Genomic DNA, 18,378 nt, shown 5'->3' with positions numbered 1-18,378 from the left:
TTTCAAATGCCGAATTTTGGGATTCGAGTCAAGGCTGCAAATTATACTAAAGCGAAAGGCGAAGAGCGAAAACCGTAAGGGATACAATACCAAACTACTCCTAATTGAGGGCATTGCGGCATTCGCCTGCAACGCGGCCGTCGAATAAAATGTATAATTTTCTTATTATCTATAAGAAGGCAACGGGACTGCACAGCTACATACAAACAGCAGCAGGAGCAGCAGCAGCAGAAAAAAAGCCCAAGAGGCGACGCTCTGCGAGGAGGGCATGTAATAAAATAAATTCCATAAGCAACTCTCCCAAAAACAAAACAATGAAACAATCGTACTTCGAAAGAAACATGTAAGAGTACTCTAGTGGGGTATGCACGCCTAGGACATACCGCGACTTATGCTTTTACAGATTTCTCTTTGATTGCAGATGCTGTTATATAGCAAAAGCTAAAGTTCTACATTAAAATCAGATATATCAGATCTATCAGATATTCGTATATTGTGTATATATACGATGTATCGTCACTAGATTTAATGATATCCATTCTGTAATTTTTCTTCAAAGATATCGATTATTGTTAACGATTGCAAGAACAGAATGAAAGACTTTATATTGACGACTACGCCTTCTTCAACTTCCCCTTACTCATTACTCATTATGAAGAACATTATACCTAATTTTCCAGGGTATACAAAATAAGAAAGAAGTAAAGCGAACTGTAAGAAACAGAGCTTTTGTCTGCTGAGTTTGTTCTTTGGGGAAGTATTCCTCAAGGGGCGGGAGGGGTCGCTGCTAAAAATGGCGTACAATCCTAGCGAGCGAACGATAGCTGCATAGCCAGTACGGTGCGGTATGGCATGGTACGGGCTGGTCGGGTCGGGTCTGGCCCGGTCTGGTGTGGTATGTGTGTTGGCCGCAAGCTTAGCAGGAATTGTAGCGAGCGGAGCCCAACCTATTCTTAGCCCCAACCTCCGCTCCATTTTTATTTAGCTTCGCTCATTTCATTCCTTTTTCCTGCATTATTTTTGCCATTTTCGTTTGGCTGCTTTTCTTTCTGTCAGCGCTCGCAATTTCCCTCATGTATTTTTCGCCTTTCTCTCCATTTCTCTTTTTTTTTCGTCCTTTTTCCCCATTATGAAATGAATTGCTTTTAAAGAAATTACAATGCGGCAGCAACCAGAAATTGCCCCAAGGGCTGCCATTTGGATTGGAGAAAATAAAAGCAATGCGACGCCCACGAAAAAGAGGACGCAGTGTCCTTTGGCTGCTAGCTGCAGCTCTGCACTTGCAGTCTAGGCTAAAAAATTAAATTCAGGCAGATGCAACTGCAGCAGCTGTTGCTATTGTTGTTGTTGCTGTTGCTGTTGCTGTTGCTGTTACTGTTGTTGCTGCTGTTGCATGGGTGTCAAGGGTCGACAGCAGTGGGGCTTTGGGTTAGCCGGCAGCAGGCGTCAGGCGTCAGCCAATTGTTGTTGTTGTTGTTGTTTCAGTTGATGTGTTTATAAACAAATGACACGCAATCCTTTGGGGTGTAGGCGGGCCAGTCTATGTGCATGTGTGTGCCTGTGTGTGTGTGTGTGACGGCACGTGAGCTCAACTCGTTTTAGTTATTTTGCAAGCAACAGAATTACGCATGGCAGCGTGCTTGATCTTTTTTGCATGCTCAATTTGGCGCCAAAAATCTCGGCTTACGACACACACACACACGCACACACACACATGCACACACACACACACATACCTACACGCAACGGGCCATTTCATTCATACATGGCAATGCTCGCTCTCTTTTGCACTCTCAGCTAGCTGTCTCTATACGTGCGCCACATTCTGCTGCGTGCCACAAAAGTGCAGCAATGTCGCTTCTGCCGCCGCCGTCTGGCAGCCAAAAACGCAAAGTAGCGTGTCTCATGTCCGAAACAAAGAATAACAACAACAACAACAAATTAACTGAGTCGCGTAGGCGTCAACGCAACAATAACAACAACAACAACAACAACAACAGGAAGAAGCCGGCCCGTTTTAGCGCACGGCACAATTGTTGCAAACTAATTGAATTTTGCATGTTATATTGGAGTTAATATTCCTGCATCTGCGCTTCAAGTGCAAGTGGATCAGGGCAGCCTTGGCAAAGGTCACTTACAACTGGGCAATGTGCTTTGTCATGGGCCGAGCTGGCAGCCAAGCCAAGTGTTTGCGTTGCAAACAATTGAACTGACAACCGAGACGACATAAACATTTCATCACTTAGGAATTGAACAATTAAGGAAGCTTTAATCGGCGGTTCCCGACCAACAGAAAAACTAAGCCCAGACTGATCTGCACTTGTACTCCACATAGCAGTTAGCAAGTAAAATTCTATATAAAATTTATATACTAACAAAATATACTAATTATAAAACAAAATGGAACAGAATCGATCTTCGATACCAACACCGTTATTTCACATTACCAAAATTTGGGTTTCCTTTCGTAGAGCTGCGAATTCAAATACGATTGAATTGAAATGTTGATTCTTTTAGTATATATACTTAGAAGATCAGCTCTACTCAAATCCTATTCCTGAACAATGATAATATATATACGTTATGGAATCTGCCATGCCTACTTTTGTGTTTTTCATTTATTTAAGTGTAGTAAAAAACTTAAACTTCGCTATATTTTTAAGAGCTCTAAAAAAATAAAATAGCTTAAAATGCTTTAAATGTCAACATTTCCGACATACTATTTTCATTTGTAGTATCTTCGATTATATTATAATATTAAAACTCAATTTCAATTTATTTCACTCTTTGTTAAAACTACATGATTTTGTGAATGGTATTTTATAATATATTAAGAGTTTAGCCTAATATATAGTCCTTTTCTGCTAAGTTATTTATTTACATACATGACATATGGATAGAAAATCCCATTAAACCTCATTCAACTTCTACTTATTTAGGGAAATGCAGTTTCGATTGAAATATTTTCATTGCATTTTGATTCAGATGACTCAACATTTCTGGCATATTTTATAGGGTCAGCTTGGAATGGCATTTTGATTGCTGTGTCTCTCAATGAATGTCACATTTAATTGAATTTGCATGCACAACAGCAGCAACAGCAGCAACAACAACAAGAGCCGAAATGATGTTCATTCTGTGAAATGTCAACAGCGTGAAAATGTCAAAACAAAAGTTAAGCGCCATTTAAAGAAGCTGTCAGCGAGCAAAGCAGAAGGAAAAAATAAAAAACATGAAATTCAAATTGCTACCGTTGCAGTTGCAGTCACAGTCGCAGGGGCCACTTAAATGTCCAAAACAACAACAACAACAACAGAAACAACAAGAGTAGCAGCAGCAGCAGCAGCAGCAACGGGTGAGACAACACGTTGACTTAATCTATGGATCCACTTAATGGATCTGCGCCAAATTCACGCATAAATTTGCCATTGAGTCGGGTGAGAAAAGCGTAGCGGCTGAGCTGTTAAATTTAACGAGCAGATCCTTTGCCCTGCTCTCCACGGAGCTCAGCTCATTAATTTTGTCAACTGGCAAAACAAAAGCCGGAGAATCGCAGTAGCTGCCCCCAGACGCAGGCGAACTACAAAACGATCGAGCTGCGATAAAAAAAGAAGAAATATCCCAAATAAACCGAAAAGATGCTGCGCGCCAAGTGAGGAGCAGGCGGAACACTTAAGACGGGGCTCTACATTTCCCAAGACCCAGCTGGTCTGTAGGCGCTACAGCGGCCGAGTTCAGGACCCCGCGCTAATCGTTCAACTAAACCAAAAATGAATAAAAGAGGAGCCAAGAACATTACAGTCGAGGTCAACCGACTGAACAATACCCGTTAGGGATCTAAAAAGTGCTTCTGATTGGCAATTTATTAGTGCATCTATTGAGAAGGAGATCCTAGGAGAACCCATGCACGAGTATGCGCCATATAGAAAATATACAAAGAGAGAGACAGAGATGACTAGAAGAACGTCAAGACGGCTGTTCCCTCAAAGCCAATATACTCTGCTTGAGCTTACTGAGCGAGTATGCAGAGACACGCTGAACCTCTAACCACTCGGGTACCCACTCAATGGCCAAGCGAATTAAGTTGTTAACGCATTATTTGCATATTTCGAATCGGTGGATGCCACATTAAGATGCCTTCATTTGCATATTAATTGTGCAAAACAATTTTAAGAATACGAGAAAACGAGCCAACCAAACACTCAAGTGACAATCGAACAAGCAGCCAGACCTGTTGGCCGCTTCCTTTAAGGACTGCCCCTAATGAAGTGATAAATGTTTTAGCGGCAGACTTTAAAGGGAAGATGCTCGAAGATGAGCTATCTGATATTCTAGCATTGCGAATTTGCAATGACAACTGTCAAAATATGTAAATAACGAAATTTTGCAATCCTAAGTAATACATTCACCTAAATGCTAGAGTTATCGATAACTAATCTAAAGACATTGATCAATTATATCCTATAAAGAGGAGGAGGAGTCTGGAAATGGGACTGTCATTTATATGCATTTATGTTGATATACATATATTAGGATATCTATAATGACAATTGCCGACATATGTGGAAAGAAGAAATTTATCTTTAATCGATAAGTATATTCATTAATTTGCTAGAGTTATTGATTTAAATATTAATAAGTTTCAATATTTGGTAAATTATTTTAGTTTATATTCATAAATATATATTTAATGATATATTGATAAATTAGAAATATATTGTATATTATTATTGGGTGAAAAAAATGTATCCATGTATTCTTAAGTTATCTAATCTATCTATCTATCGCTAAGCTGTTTGTCATAGCTTGAATTGTAATACAATTATAATATAAATCCATTACAAATCAAAATGAAATCTAGACTAAGATGAGCCTATTTTTATTATTATTCCTATTTTATGTCATTATATTTCGATTTATCAAGTTTAACTTCAGAATTTAGATTTTTATATTAGATAATATCTAGTGTGTTTTTCTTTTAGTGAAAATGGAGTTACAGAGCTTTGCAAGCCATTCGCTAATGGCTTTTTATGACCTTATGCAGGTCTAGGGAACACCTTTAGCTTTATGTGAGCTTTTATGATCTGGGCAAAAGGCACTTAGAAATGATTTGTGAGTAGGCCGAGTACATAAATATGCAGTTATAGTTGTTAATATGTGCAGTTGTTGTTATTGTTTTGTGAAGAAACAACATCTGTGAAGAAAGTTGTGCACAAGAATAACGTCAACTATGCCAGCACCAGCAACAACAACAACAGAAACAACAGAAACAACAGCTACAACAGCAAAGCAACAACAACTTGGCAAAGGCAACTCATTTATTTTATCGATTAAACATTTTTGCGATTCGCGCAGCGGAATCTTGAACGAGCCGGGCAACATTTTTTATGTGCGCGCTTGGAAAAATGTATCTACTGACACAAACACACACACACACGGCCATACACATAGTCAAACACACATACACATATTGAAACGGCGCGACATCAAAGCGTTTGGCAAAAGCAACTTTGAAAACCTTTTGACAGCTGTGCAGAGGGCAGAGCAGAGGGTTGGCTGTGGGGGTAGCTGAGGAGCAGCTGAGGAGCAGCTGCTGCCTGAGGGGTAGGGGCTGCTGGGGGTTGGCCGCTTCTTTGGCAGCGTGTGGGCGCGGTCTGTTTTCCACGCCCGCCACCCACTGCTTTAGCTCAGCCGCTTCTTCATTTTTGGAGGCGTCTACGACGAAATGTGTGTGTCTGTGTGTGTGTGTGTGTGAGTGTTGAGCTGTGCCCAGTCACAGCTCGTGGCGCATTTATTTTGCTAGCCATGTTCTGCAGGCTATTCATTTATTCATGGCATAATTATAAAAATTATTTGTGATTTCAGAAAATACAGAGAACGCGGTAAATGAATTCTCTGTTTTCTGTTTTTTATTGCAATTCCTTGGCAAAGGGAGCTATGAAAAGTATCACCTGCCCGTAATGAACTGAGCTGAACTGAACAACACGCCCTGCTCAAGCGCTCCACTTCAGCGCACACCGCACAGTTGCCCGATTCCTGGCCAAGTCCTGGCCTCCCGATCCTTTGGGGTGGATTTTTATGGACGCTTTGGCTTAATTCAAAAATTCTTCTGTTTTGGCCAGCAGAGAAACAAAGAATACAAAAACATGTTTTACTCATATATTTAAGCTAGGCGCGTTTCAGGCAGGTGGCTTATGGATTAAGGATTGAGGATTGGCCCAACCGGAGTTCACTGACACCCCAGCCAAGCCTCAATGCAATGCAACTCGTCAGCTGCTCGACTTGCGGCCTATAAGTTGACATTAAGAGCTGTTCAAATTGCCAGCCCAAAGCGTTTTAGCACCTTCTAACATGACCCAGAGGGTCCCGAAGAGGAGATGTGTGTTTGTGTGTGTGTGGGTGGCTAATGGCAACAAAGTTTAGCCAAATGGATGAAAATTAAAGTGCGCTACGGCCACAAGCAGAAAAGTAGAATAGGTGAGAGAGAAGGAGAGAGAGAGAGAGAGAGAGAGAGGGATAGGGCTATAGACTACGGCTGAAAGTGAGGCAGACAGCTGTTTGGCGATTTTAATGGCTGCCACGCCTACCCCCAGAAGGCTGGGCATATGGAGCAGCACTGTTTAGGCTTCGATACGCTGCATTACGCAATGGTGTTAATTACACACACACACAGAGAGAGCGAGAAATACATATAGAGTGAGATGCAGCTAAGGCTCCGACTAGATAATCGCAACAGTAAGTGAAACAAAAGCTTGGGAAAATCGAGACAGTGTTTAACCAGTGGAAATCAGTTAATCACAGCCATCTACACTCAGAGAAAAATCGTAAAAGAACTACAAATGATTGCAACTCTCTAAAATTTGAATAAAAAAGTAAACTTTTGTCGACTTTTACTTAAGTTGAAACTAAATATTAATTGACTTGTATACTTGTTTAAATGGAATATGTAATATATTTACTCTATATAATACCAATTTATATTTATATTTATTTATAGAAATACAAAATATATATAAAGAAGCGACAAAAATATTTAAATAAAAACAAGTGTCAATTGACGATAATCAAGTCTAATCAAATTAATTGTTTGCGTAGAAATTAAATGAAAAGTAACTAGTAATAGCTATAACAGCTATTATAAATTATCGACTAATTACTAATTATAGTTAGCCTATAGAGGGACATTAAATAATATGAGAAATACGGAATTGGGTCAATTAATAGATGTATGTATGTTTCAGACTGGAGACGATCAAATCTAATCTAAGAATTGTAATATGCAACGACCATTGGTAACTCTATAAATTGAATATTTATTTAAAATGAAGTATAAATATAAACAGTAAAACAATATTTAATGTTGTATAAAATTCAATCTTCAAATGAGAAGGAAGTTTTCTCTAGTTCTACAACTATGGGGAATATAGGCATATCTATAATTTATAATAAATTAGAGTTAAGACTAATTTATTAACTAAATATCCATAGAAGTATTCCAATATCTTTGCCAGAAATTCCTTTATACAGAATTAAGCGGAATCACTTTGCATGAGTTTACGCAAATTGTTGACCTTTGATCTATAGCCGAATAGTTAAATATGTAGATAAGAGTAGGCTCGCTAGGTTAATAAACTGCATTATAAGATGTGTTTTGTGTCGGGCTATCTCAGAGTGATATCACACCCGGTCTCGCGCCCCGCAACTGTAATTAAGCGAACAGCTCGGCGATAGCTCGCCTGATATACTTTTAACCCCATATGAACTCTTCAAAGACAAAGCAGAGCACTCGACGCCGACGTCGGCGCTGGCGTCTCTGTCGGCGACGCAGGCGCAACTAATGAGCAGCAGCAGGCACAAGGATGGGGGAGACTGCAACCACCACCATGAGCATTGGCCAACTGTTGTCTATTCGTTTGGTCCAATCCCCACCCCACACCCTGCCTTAGTCCTTTGGTCAATTCGCCGACCGAACTTCAACTGAAACTTTGCTGTGAAAATTTATGTTGTGCTCTATGGGCTGTTCTCGGTCGGCATATGGTCAGCTGGTCCGTTGGCCCGTTAGCCCGTTAGCCCGTTCGTCCGCTGGTCCGCTGACCCTCCCGAAAACGTGGAAACATATGTCAGGCGCGGCATTGTGGTTTACAATGGGAGAAGGGCATTTGTAAAATATACGTTTATTGCTATGTGGGAAGCAATTCATCGAACAGAAAGCAACTAAATCATTTATCATACTTGTGAAAACAGAACTCGAAAGTTAGTTTAAAGTTAGGCACTGAGTCGCTTTATTCTATAATTATCTTTACTATTAATATAAAATATATGAATAAAGTAAATTTCCATTTCAATTCTAATTTACTACTACTACTACTATATTAGGGCTTTTAGTCTATATTCCGTTGCTGAACCTATTTCAGTTTAATCAAATTTCAGCTATATTTAAGCTTAGCCTAAGGCAATAATCTGCAAAAACTTCATACATTTCCTTGGTATTCATATTTTGCCTTCGATGAATTGTGTCTATGGCGTTGGAGCAATTTCTCAAAAGTTTTACAAGCGCTGGCTTGCTTTGCTATGTAACTCAATGAAGTTGTACAAAATATGAGCGCTTGAACTTTAAAGACAAGCTGCGTGGCCCCTTTGCATGTCAACAACAACAATACAACAACGACAGCAACAATAACAAGAACAACAACTGTGGCTACAGCTAACTTGGCTAATTACAATTTCTAATGGCAACAGAGGGGGTCCTGCACCACTTGCTGCAATCAATAACAAGCACAATCAAATGCAGCAACAACAACCACACAGCAAGAGCAACAACAACGGGCACAGCTCGCTGATAATCAATAAAGCAAAAGCAGGACTCATATATCCATAACAACCAACAAGTGGAACCAACCAGCCGATGCCGCTGGCTATGCAGCCAAAGTTGGAGTTAAAGTTGCAACTTTGTGGCTCTTGTTGCAATTGTTGTTGTTGCTGCCCTGCTACGTGCTATTGTTGTTGCTGCTATTGCTGCTATTATTGCTGTTAGGGTTTAAGGGAATTCGACAGAGGTGGGCCCGAGCGAACTTTAACTACTCGTGTTAATTGTGGGCCCTCGATTGCAGCGGATCAGCCTAGCATGGCCAGCAATTAAATGTCAGGCAATGCACTGGAGTGCTTCGACGGGTGGATATCGAAGGTGCTAGGTCTCACTGCTAGGCCCACTTGGAATACGCTGTCTGCTGTCCAATCAAAATGTAACCCAAAGTTGTGTGCAATGATGGTATTTCGAAAAGTCCAATTCACAAAGTTAGTGTTTCCAATTCCTTATCAAATATTTAAACTTTTGCACATAACTTACAATTTCACTAAATATAGTTTTAGTTTCGTTAGTTTTCTTATTTCAATTAATAATCATAATTTACATTAGTAACCAAATCCTCGGGATTGCATTCTTGCATAGATTGATTACCGGATATATTGATTCTTCACTTTTCTTATTTTATTATCTCTTTCATCTGTTCGACTTGCCAATATGGGATTCTTTTTTGCGCAACTCATTTCACTCGTCTAATTTAGGTGTATAATTTCAATAAATTTCACATTTCCTTGCACTCTCTGTTTCTTTCACTTAATCCTTGCTGTCATCAGGACATCATTAGCAGTGTCCAGCTGCGAACAGGACCTCACATTGCCAAACTCGCGAATTCTCCCCCATCGTGTTGTGATTTCCCACTACTTTCATTTGCTCTCTCTCTTTCTCTTTCTCTGCTTGTTTCTCACCTTGTGTTAATCGATTTTAATAATCTTTTCGTTTCGCGTTCTGATTTTATTTTTCATCTTTTAATTGTTTTATGGGTTATAATTACATTTAAGATTCTTCAAGAATACCTAACACACTGCTATTCTATCATGTATTTGTAATATGCCGTTAACGTTTTTTGGTAAATAAATAAAACAGTTAGGTTTTATGCGATTGTAATCATATAAAAAAAATAAAAATATTTCTATAGAGTCGCCAAGTACAACTCTCAGAGTTTTAATAATTACGTAAAAGCCCGTGAGATAATGGATATATGGTTCTTGATCATTTTGTATGTATACAAATTTAACCTTATTCAACACTGGTTTTTTGTTACAGGGAATTAGCATTAAAATTAAGTCTCTAATATGTGTGCAATGTGAAGATTTTTCAACACTGGTGAATTACGCACCATGCGGCGTATGTGAAATGTTTGTCAAGTGCTCGCAGGCTGGCAACAGCTGCCTTGCCTGGCTTGATGGCTTGCAAGGATCGCAATTAAAAGAGCGCTTAAGTTGTTTGGCCAGACACATTTTGATCGTTTCATTAAAAGCAGAAATTCTGAAGAGGACGACGCAGGGTAGGGTATGATAGGGCAGGCGACAGGAGGGGCACTGGCACTTCACCTGGCCGCACTGCCACTTAATTGCAGGTGTGCATGGCAAGGTGACAATTTTGCGTCAGTCGAGCGAGCAACGCGCCAGCCAGTTCAACACACCATGACTCGGGTGAGTAAGACAGTGAGAAAGAGAGAGAGCGAGCGAGAGAGAGGGAGGGTGAGGAGGAGGCAGGCCTACCCGAGTATCCCCGAAAGAATTACTGAAGAGGGGGCTGCACGGTGGAGAGGGGGCCATTTTGGCGAGAAGTAATTGTTTTTTAAGCCCACCACAAGCGCTGCAAATTATGCGCGCTGCCTGTCGATGGCTGCACAGTAATAATAAAATTATAAAAAAAGAAATTAAGTGGAAAGGGTAGCAAAAAGACGAAGGTGAAATACTCTGACAAATAGTTACATATCAAATAATTTATATAATAATAAGAATAGATATTAAATAACAGTATTAAATACATACGCACATATATTATAAATGTTAAATTAAAAGAAAAAAATACTGTTAAAGAACAAATATTTAATAAAAATAAATATTTAATATATATTATTATTATTTAATGATACATTAAATAATAATAATATATATTAAATAGAGAAAAAGAAATCATTGAATTTAAAGTTAATTCTGATGGCCGAATTTTCGCATACTCTCAAACAAATATTTACTGAAATAATTTAGAGTCAAATTGTATTTTATTTGAAGAAGAATAAATCAGAGTTTTCTATGGCTCAAATGGTATAAAACTGGAGAATGTGAAGCTTGTTCTATGTTGTTGATAACACGCAGTGTAGATGATATCTATGTGTCAAACACTACCCTGATTAGGGCATAACATATAGGGTATACTAATAAAGAAACAAAAGCAAAAGAGAAGCAGGGATATATAGAGAGAGATAGAGATATGTAGGCAACAAAAAATTAATAACTTTGTCGCTATCTTTGGACTCGACCGCTGTTGCTCTCCCGCTGCTGATCAGGTGGGGCGCAATTATAGTGCGCAGTTGGGGGCGTGTCTTGGCAGCAGTAGCAACAGCAACAGCAACAACAGCAGCAGCACCAACAGCAACAGCAACAGCTACTGCAGCAATTTTTGCATCTTTTATTTTATTATTATTTTTTCTTCTGCTGCTGCTGTTGTTGTGTTTACAAGTTAAGTACACAAAATTATCAGAAATTATATGCGCTCTTGGGAAGGGAGGGGAAGAGCCGATTTGCGCCCCAGCGATAAGGCGGCAATAGGGCAAAGAGTGTAAAGCATAAACTTAAATGCTGGAAGAGTTGGAACGGGTGAAGAGGCAGCTGCAGCAAATAGGGCCACCCCGTGTGCGTTCTAAGGAGGTACTACTGTAATTTCACGCAACTCTGCCGACATTCATAATATTCATCATTTCCATATTAAATACTAAGTTGAAGACGCATTGCGTATACGCAGTGTAAGACAGCACAGAGATTAACTCATTTCAATTTCATTTGATCAGAATATACTGAAGATAATAGTCTTAATTTTTATAAGAAGAGACATTTTTCAATTTAAAATATTTAATGTGGAACCTTTTTGTATGTCTATAATAATATCAAAATTCATTTTAAAAGTACAGAAATAAGGTTAGCTAGAGATTAAAACACTGATGTAATTATTTCAAGACAAAAAAAAACTATACACTAATAATAATAAGAAAATTAATAATAATAATAATAATAATAATAATAATAATAATAATAATAATAATAATAATAATAATAATAATAATAATAATAATAATAATAATAATAAAAATAATATATAATAATTATAAGAATAATAATAATAATAATAATAATAATAATAATGCATTTTAAACTATTTTCTATACTTTTAATTTTTATTATAGAATATAAATATTCACAACACTTACGAAAAGTTGTTGGTATTTTGATAATTTTAACTTATTGGGAAGACAGACAGGAGTCTGACGAAGTATATATATTTTGGTAAGAATCAGATTTATCAATATTTTCCTACGTTCTGTCTGTCTCTGTCAAAGACAATGAGAACCTCTGTTCAGTGATTCGGAATTATAGATATTCAATTATTTGAACAAATTTCATAGCAATTAGAAGAGAAAGTTGACAAACTTAACGCGAATCAATGTGTATATCAACGTCTCATTTTATTTCGCTACATAGCAAATATATTTTATATATGTATATTTTTATTTTATTATATTTTATATTTTGTCATGGTATTAGTTAGTCTTGCCACTTTGAGCACATTTCAAAATAGATTTTTCCCTTTTCGGCTATCAATTTTAGTAACTGGCAACATAGCCTCACTGAGTACAAGTCACATGTTGGTTGAGAAAGTGCAGCTACCCCTCTCAGTTGTGGCATATAGGAAAACAAGACCAGTAGCACAGAGGCGCTGTTTGTGGCATCATCATTTATCAGTTGCTTGGCCCAACAAGCCGCAGATTGATGAAGGAGAGGAAAAACTCGCATTGACTTTGCAACGGTTGATTGAAATCTTTCAGCTTCATTGATTAAAATCTCGCAGGGAGCCCTGCGGTTGCGCTGCCCCCGATTGCTGGGGCATGCCCCAGCTCTGTCAACTCACCTTTTGCCGTTGCGTCGCCTTCGCTTGGTGGCGTAGACGGTGCCCAATTGGCTCATTGCAAGGGCGGAGTTCGTGATGGTCGCCGTTGTGAATGGTTTTTTTGCTCCGTTTCTACTTGATTATGTTACTTTAAATTTATTTTGTCTTAACACACACTCACACTCTTTGCAACGCTGTTGCAAGTTTGTAATTGGTTTTTGATTCAGCTGGACTCCTGCTGCTGCTGCTGCTGCAGGATCTCAGCTGCTGCGGCAACTGTTTTGAATTCGTTTTTGCCTTTGACTTTGTTTCAACATTACGTCTCACATTTTGTTTATTTGCATTAAATTTTTGTTTCTTTAATATTGCACTTCTTCTCCTTACACCTCTTCTTCTTTTTTTGTTAATTAAAAAATTAGCTAGAAATATGGAAAATGAAATTGTTTAAACTGTTCTCAGACATTTGCCAAAGACTTTCAAATAATGTGAAAAATTGCAAATTTATCTCGAATTTTACTGATGAAAATACTTTAATTTTTAATTAAATTGCATTCGATTTTTATTTAATATTAAAATTTGCACGTATAATATTGATATAATCACAAATGTTAATATAGTAAATAAAAATGAAAGTTTGCAAATCAAATTATATAGTTTGATATTTATCTAGCATTCAATAAATATATTGAAATATTTTTCACAATTATTTTTGAAAGAAATTCAAACTGCGGCGCAAATGCTTAAAAGTAGAAGTTCGATTTACAGTGCTGTAAAATTGATTTTGATTTCTTTTTTGTTTTTATTTTATTTTTAATTGTAACACTTTTGCTTTTCACTTGCACGCATTGGCATTATTGTTGTTGTTGTTGTTGTTGTTGTTGTTGTAGGTTGGTTGGTTGGTTTAGTTAAGCGATGTTGGTGTTGACGCTCGATGACGACGCCAACGACGCATGCAACAAATCAGCAGGCCAAACGCAAGAACGGCACGCAAATCATTTTCAAAGCTCACTGCGGAGGCGTCGCAAGCGGCAGAGGCGACAGCGGCGACAGAGGCGTCGCCAGAGCTGTCAGAATGACATTTAGAAGTGAGGCGAAGCAATGTGAATGACCGCACCGCCGGTAAAAAGCAAAATTGGCAGCACTCTGCACTTGCACTTGTCTTGTCTATGCAAAGCCCCGTTATTGCTGGTTGCGTGTGCGGGTGAGTGGGTGAACTCTGTCAGCCGACACGCAGGCAGACTGTTGAATTCGAATTTGTAGGGTATCGCGTGACAGACAGGAAAGCGTATGTCGGAAATCGGAATTTAAATTTGCGAATTTTCTTATTCAAATTTGATTTATCCTTTGTTTTTTTTTTTTTCAAAATTTCAGTTGCTTTTTTTTGCACACTTTTTCACTTGCGTTGAGGCACGCACCTTTTCAACACTGGCACTGATCTCCGGACGAGGCGCCAGGCGCTGAGGCGCTGGCTTTGGCGTTGGCGTTGACGACGACAACGACGACGACGACGGCGACGGCGGCGAGCACCGTTAGCACAGTTAGCAGCGACAGCGACTGCACGCGAGCGGCAGAAACGAATGAATACGTGAATGCGCGGCCTAAGCTCAGAGCTGAAAACGTTGACGACGCTTGAAATGAAACAGGCTGCGCGCTGTTCTCCCTCTCACGTAAGCACGCTCTCTCTCACCAAGCAACTGTAAAGTGCCGACGGCGTTGACCGTTGCCGAAAAAATATTCTTTTCTAATTGTTGTGTTTCTATTCTTTTTGTTTTGTTGTCTTTGGTTTTTGGTATTACGCGAGCGACGACTCTCGTGTGGGTCGGTGACTGCGCGGCCACGTCGACGCTTTGAGAATCCAACAAGAACTGAAAACGAAATTGGAAAAAACCAGTCCTGGTTGAAACGTTTTGGAATTTGGCACACGCCACTGCGCTCTGCCGTTTGCTGTGTGTTTTCGCTTTCCAGTCGTCCTGGCAACGCGATCATCAAGCGAGCGCTACTGTGTGCGAGCGAAATCGAGCGAGCAAACACTGCTCGTTTCATTCCCAGTGTGTCGCTACGTGCGCGCGCCTGGAAAGTACCAATTGCAACAGCCAATTATGGAAGCGTGTGCTTCATCTCTTTCTAACGCAAGCCGTTCGCTACTTGACTTTGTGCTCAAAGTAAACGGGGCGTGTACTCACCAACACTTGCGCGCACACACAGACATAGCGAGTATTGCTGACTCTCTCTGTAGCATTGTAGCATTTGCTTGCCGCAGTGTGTTGTGTGTGTGTGTGTGTGTGTGTGTGTGTGTGTGTGTGTGTGCAGTAATTCATTATGCTGTAATTAAAAGTTTTTTTTCGAACATTTTAAGCTGGGACTTTATTGCTGGTTATCATTTTGGAAGCATCGGCGAGTCGCTTATCGAGCGAGCATTTTGCATCGACTGCGTTCAAAAACATTTTATGCGAACAATTCAAATAAGTGAAAAAGCTTATTTTTAACTGCCAGTTATTAAATAAAAAAGAGAACAACAAAGAACAGAAATCATAAGACAGCATATGTGGCGTTGCCACTTATCTGAATGATTATTTATGTCACCCTGACGTCGACAACTACAAGACACAATTCTCGGAACAGACAAAAGTGAAAAACCAAAATGTCTGCACTCAAGGGAGCAGTGCACCCGCGGCCAAGCTGGAGAACGGAGCAGGATCAGCAGCAGCAGCAACTAATATGCCGCCATATGTCCACATGTAACCGCAGACACTCGTAACAGATGGCTCAGCCAATAAGTGGGACGGAGAGAGGGAGAGTATGTTAACCTCTCTCTTTCTCGATCTCAAATAAAAATACACAGAGCCAAAATAGATGCTCTCTATGGAGAAAAGTTTAGTCCTTTTAATTGATACCCCTAATTTAATATATTAATAATTTGAAATTAATTAAGTCCATAAAAAATTTGAAATTTTTCACGATATTTTGAGAGTTTATTTAGTAAAAGTTTGTTTGCTATAAGCTTCGAATGCTTAAAATAGATTGATTGAAGAGAACCTCTTGGGACTCGCTTTTTAATACCGATATATCTAATTATAAGAGGTTATATTAACAACTGCTGAATTAAGGATGCATAATATATAGCACTGTAATTTGATGTTTTTTAATTTCACAATAATTGTTTAATAAACAAATTTGGACTAGTTTATAATATAATAATTTATATTATATTGATTTAATTTAGAATATAATAATATAGATCAATATTATAATGAATTAATTTATAATAACATAATTTAGATTCATATTAACTTTAATTGAAATATATAGCTATCAGAAATCAAGAAATCATAACCTTTATATTTTCGGATTCGATATAAAATATTCATTTGTTATTTTTATACCCTGAACCCATTTAAAATAGGAAATCATTTCCTCCTAATCTTAATAATAATGAACCAATGTTAACAAATTAATCATTAATGAAATTGAAGTAATTTTAATATTTATAAATGAGTATAAATCAATATTAAAATAAGGTGTAAGAATTTATTTTAATTATTTTAACTAAGGAAATAATTTAATTAAATTATTATGTTTTACAAAATAAAAATTAAAAAAATATTTTTTAAAAAATTAAAATGTATTTAATTCATATTTAGTTCTTTAACCGGAATTGTTCTGTGCGAGTTGTTTAATAAAGTTAATGGGATCAATTGTTGAAAGTATTTATGATAAAAAGTATTTACCACATATAAATATATGCCTATGCATAGGAGGGCTAAATATGCGAACTGGAATCAGTTAATTGAACATAATTTGTGAATATGATTATTTATTATTGTTCCTGGAATTTGTTGCTGTAACTACAACCATGCTTATATAATATATTGTATATATGTACATATACGGTAAATCTAATAGTCCTTTAACGATTTTGAAATATGAATTTACAGCTTGTAAAATTCTTCTCAGTGTTTAGTCTCTGACGACGGCTGCGAAATGAAGAATAAAAGGTGTGCGAAGCAGAATCGAACTGAAGGCAATTACAATTGCGTGCAGGTTTTGCCAAGTTGCAGCCAAATATGTTTATCTCTCGGCTCTCGTCTAGTCGAAGGGAGTCTTGTTCCGGGCTGGTGAGTGGAGTACTGGGCATTGGCTATTGGGTATTGAGTATTGGCTATTGGGTATTGGCCATTGGCTATTGGGATTGGACATAGCCTGGGAGCTGCGCATGCGCGAATTCCCGCTGAGCAGACGGCAGAGCAAAACAGAAGGCAAATGGCAAAGCCAATGTCAATCGCAGCCTCTAATAAGCCAACTGGTATGAACTACACTTGAAAAAATGCACAAGTCTTTTCTATTACCCAAATATTCATTTAGGTTATCATTTCTGCACATGAGTTAATTTTATTTAAAGCACATCAGAGCAGAGATATCTTACACTTAAGCATGCTATTAATGCAAAGATATATACATACATAATTATGTATATGTTTGGTTTTGCTGAGTGCAACTGCAACTGCAACTGCAACAGCTGCCCACTCGCCCTTTGCATGCTGCCACTGCAACAAGCCAACAGCCATCCAGCACTTGCAGCTTATCAATTTACGCTTCGACTTCGACTTCGACTCGACTCGACTCGACTTGACTCGACTCGGGAGACTGGACGGTTGCAGGTGCCTTTTGGCATTACCCAGTCCAGGCCCAGGTCGCAGTCGCAGCATTTCGCTTGTCGTCTTCGCATATCAATTTCCACGACGATCCCTTACACAGACAGCCAGATAGACGGGCAGACAGACGAAGAGGCAGACTACGCAGTCGGTGTACGAGTCAGAGTCGTGGTCGAAGTCCTCAGTTGTTTTGAGGAATTATGTGTTTGTATAACTTTTTGCCGCAAGCACTTAATGTGCTCCGGAGTGTCAGCTATGCCCCTTCCCAGCCTAATTTCCTATAACAAGTTTCTCATTACGCGCGCGACTTTTTGTTTCAATATCATATCTCTTTGGCTCCGCGCTGGCTCTGGGCTGGGGTGCAGGGCAGCTGCCCGAACGCATCAATGTCAAAGTTGATGGCTGGCGATGCAGATCTAGACAAGCGCTATAATTTGCCAATTAAGTGGCTCATCGTGCGGCCCCTCGATCCCCTCAATCGGATCACTATCGGGCCGCAGTCAAAGGCTGACGACATTAGCGCAACAAACAGACAAAAATGTTAAAGCAGCAAAAAGAGTTAAAGAGGCGCCTAGGAAAAAAATAAAACACACTCACACACAGCCATGAACACAAACAGTTTGTGTGTATATCAATTAAATATAATTATTAGGCAAACAGCATTAAAAAATAAAAATAAATAAATAAGCAAAAACAAGCCAAAGCCATAAAGGATACACAAAGTGCACATTTAATGGCTGCCAGCGACAATAA

General features: G+C 38.6%; 1 protein-coding gene across 7 annotated transcripts in view; it reads right to left on the bottom strand.

Annotated features, from left to right (window-relative positions):
• The window catches only part of ss (aryl hydrocarbon receptor spineless), a 40,700-nt gene extending 25,720 nt beyond the window's left edge, over positions 1 to 14,980 (bottom strand). The window contains exons 1-2 of one of the 7 annotated variants that reach the window (XM_089469477.1): positions 13,737 to 14,978; positions 12,995 to 13,392 (exon numbers count right to left, since the gene is read on the bottom strand). In XM_089469477.1, the coding sequence (XP_089325603.1) occupies positions 12,995 to 13,050 (56 nt within the window). In that variant the 5' untranslated portion in view covers positions 13,051 to 13,392; positions 13,737 to 14,978. Of the gene's footprint in view, positions 1 to 12,994 lie in introns of all 7 variants that reach the window. The other 6 variants (XM_089469482.1, XM_089469485.1, XM_089469490.1 and 3 more) reach the window with 6 other exon arrangements.
• Between the last annotated feature and the right edge of the window lie 3,398 nt (positions 14,981 to 18,378).

Source organism: Drosophila arizonae, chromosome 2, assembly GCF_054131065.1.
Source record: "Drosophila arizonae isolate 15081-1271.41 chromosome 2, UAZ_ARI_1.0, whole genome shotgun sequence".
NCBI classification, from domain to species: domain Eukaryota; kingdom Metazoa; phylum Arthropoda; class Insecta; order Diptera; family Drosophilidae; genus Drosophila; species Drosophila arizonae.
Note: the sequence above shows the minus strand (reverse complement) of the source record. Positions and strands in the feature narration are given on the sequence as shown.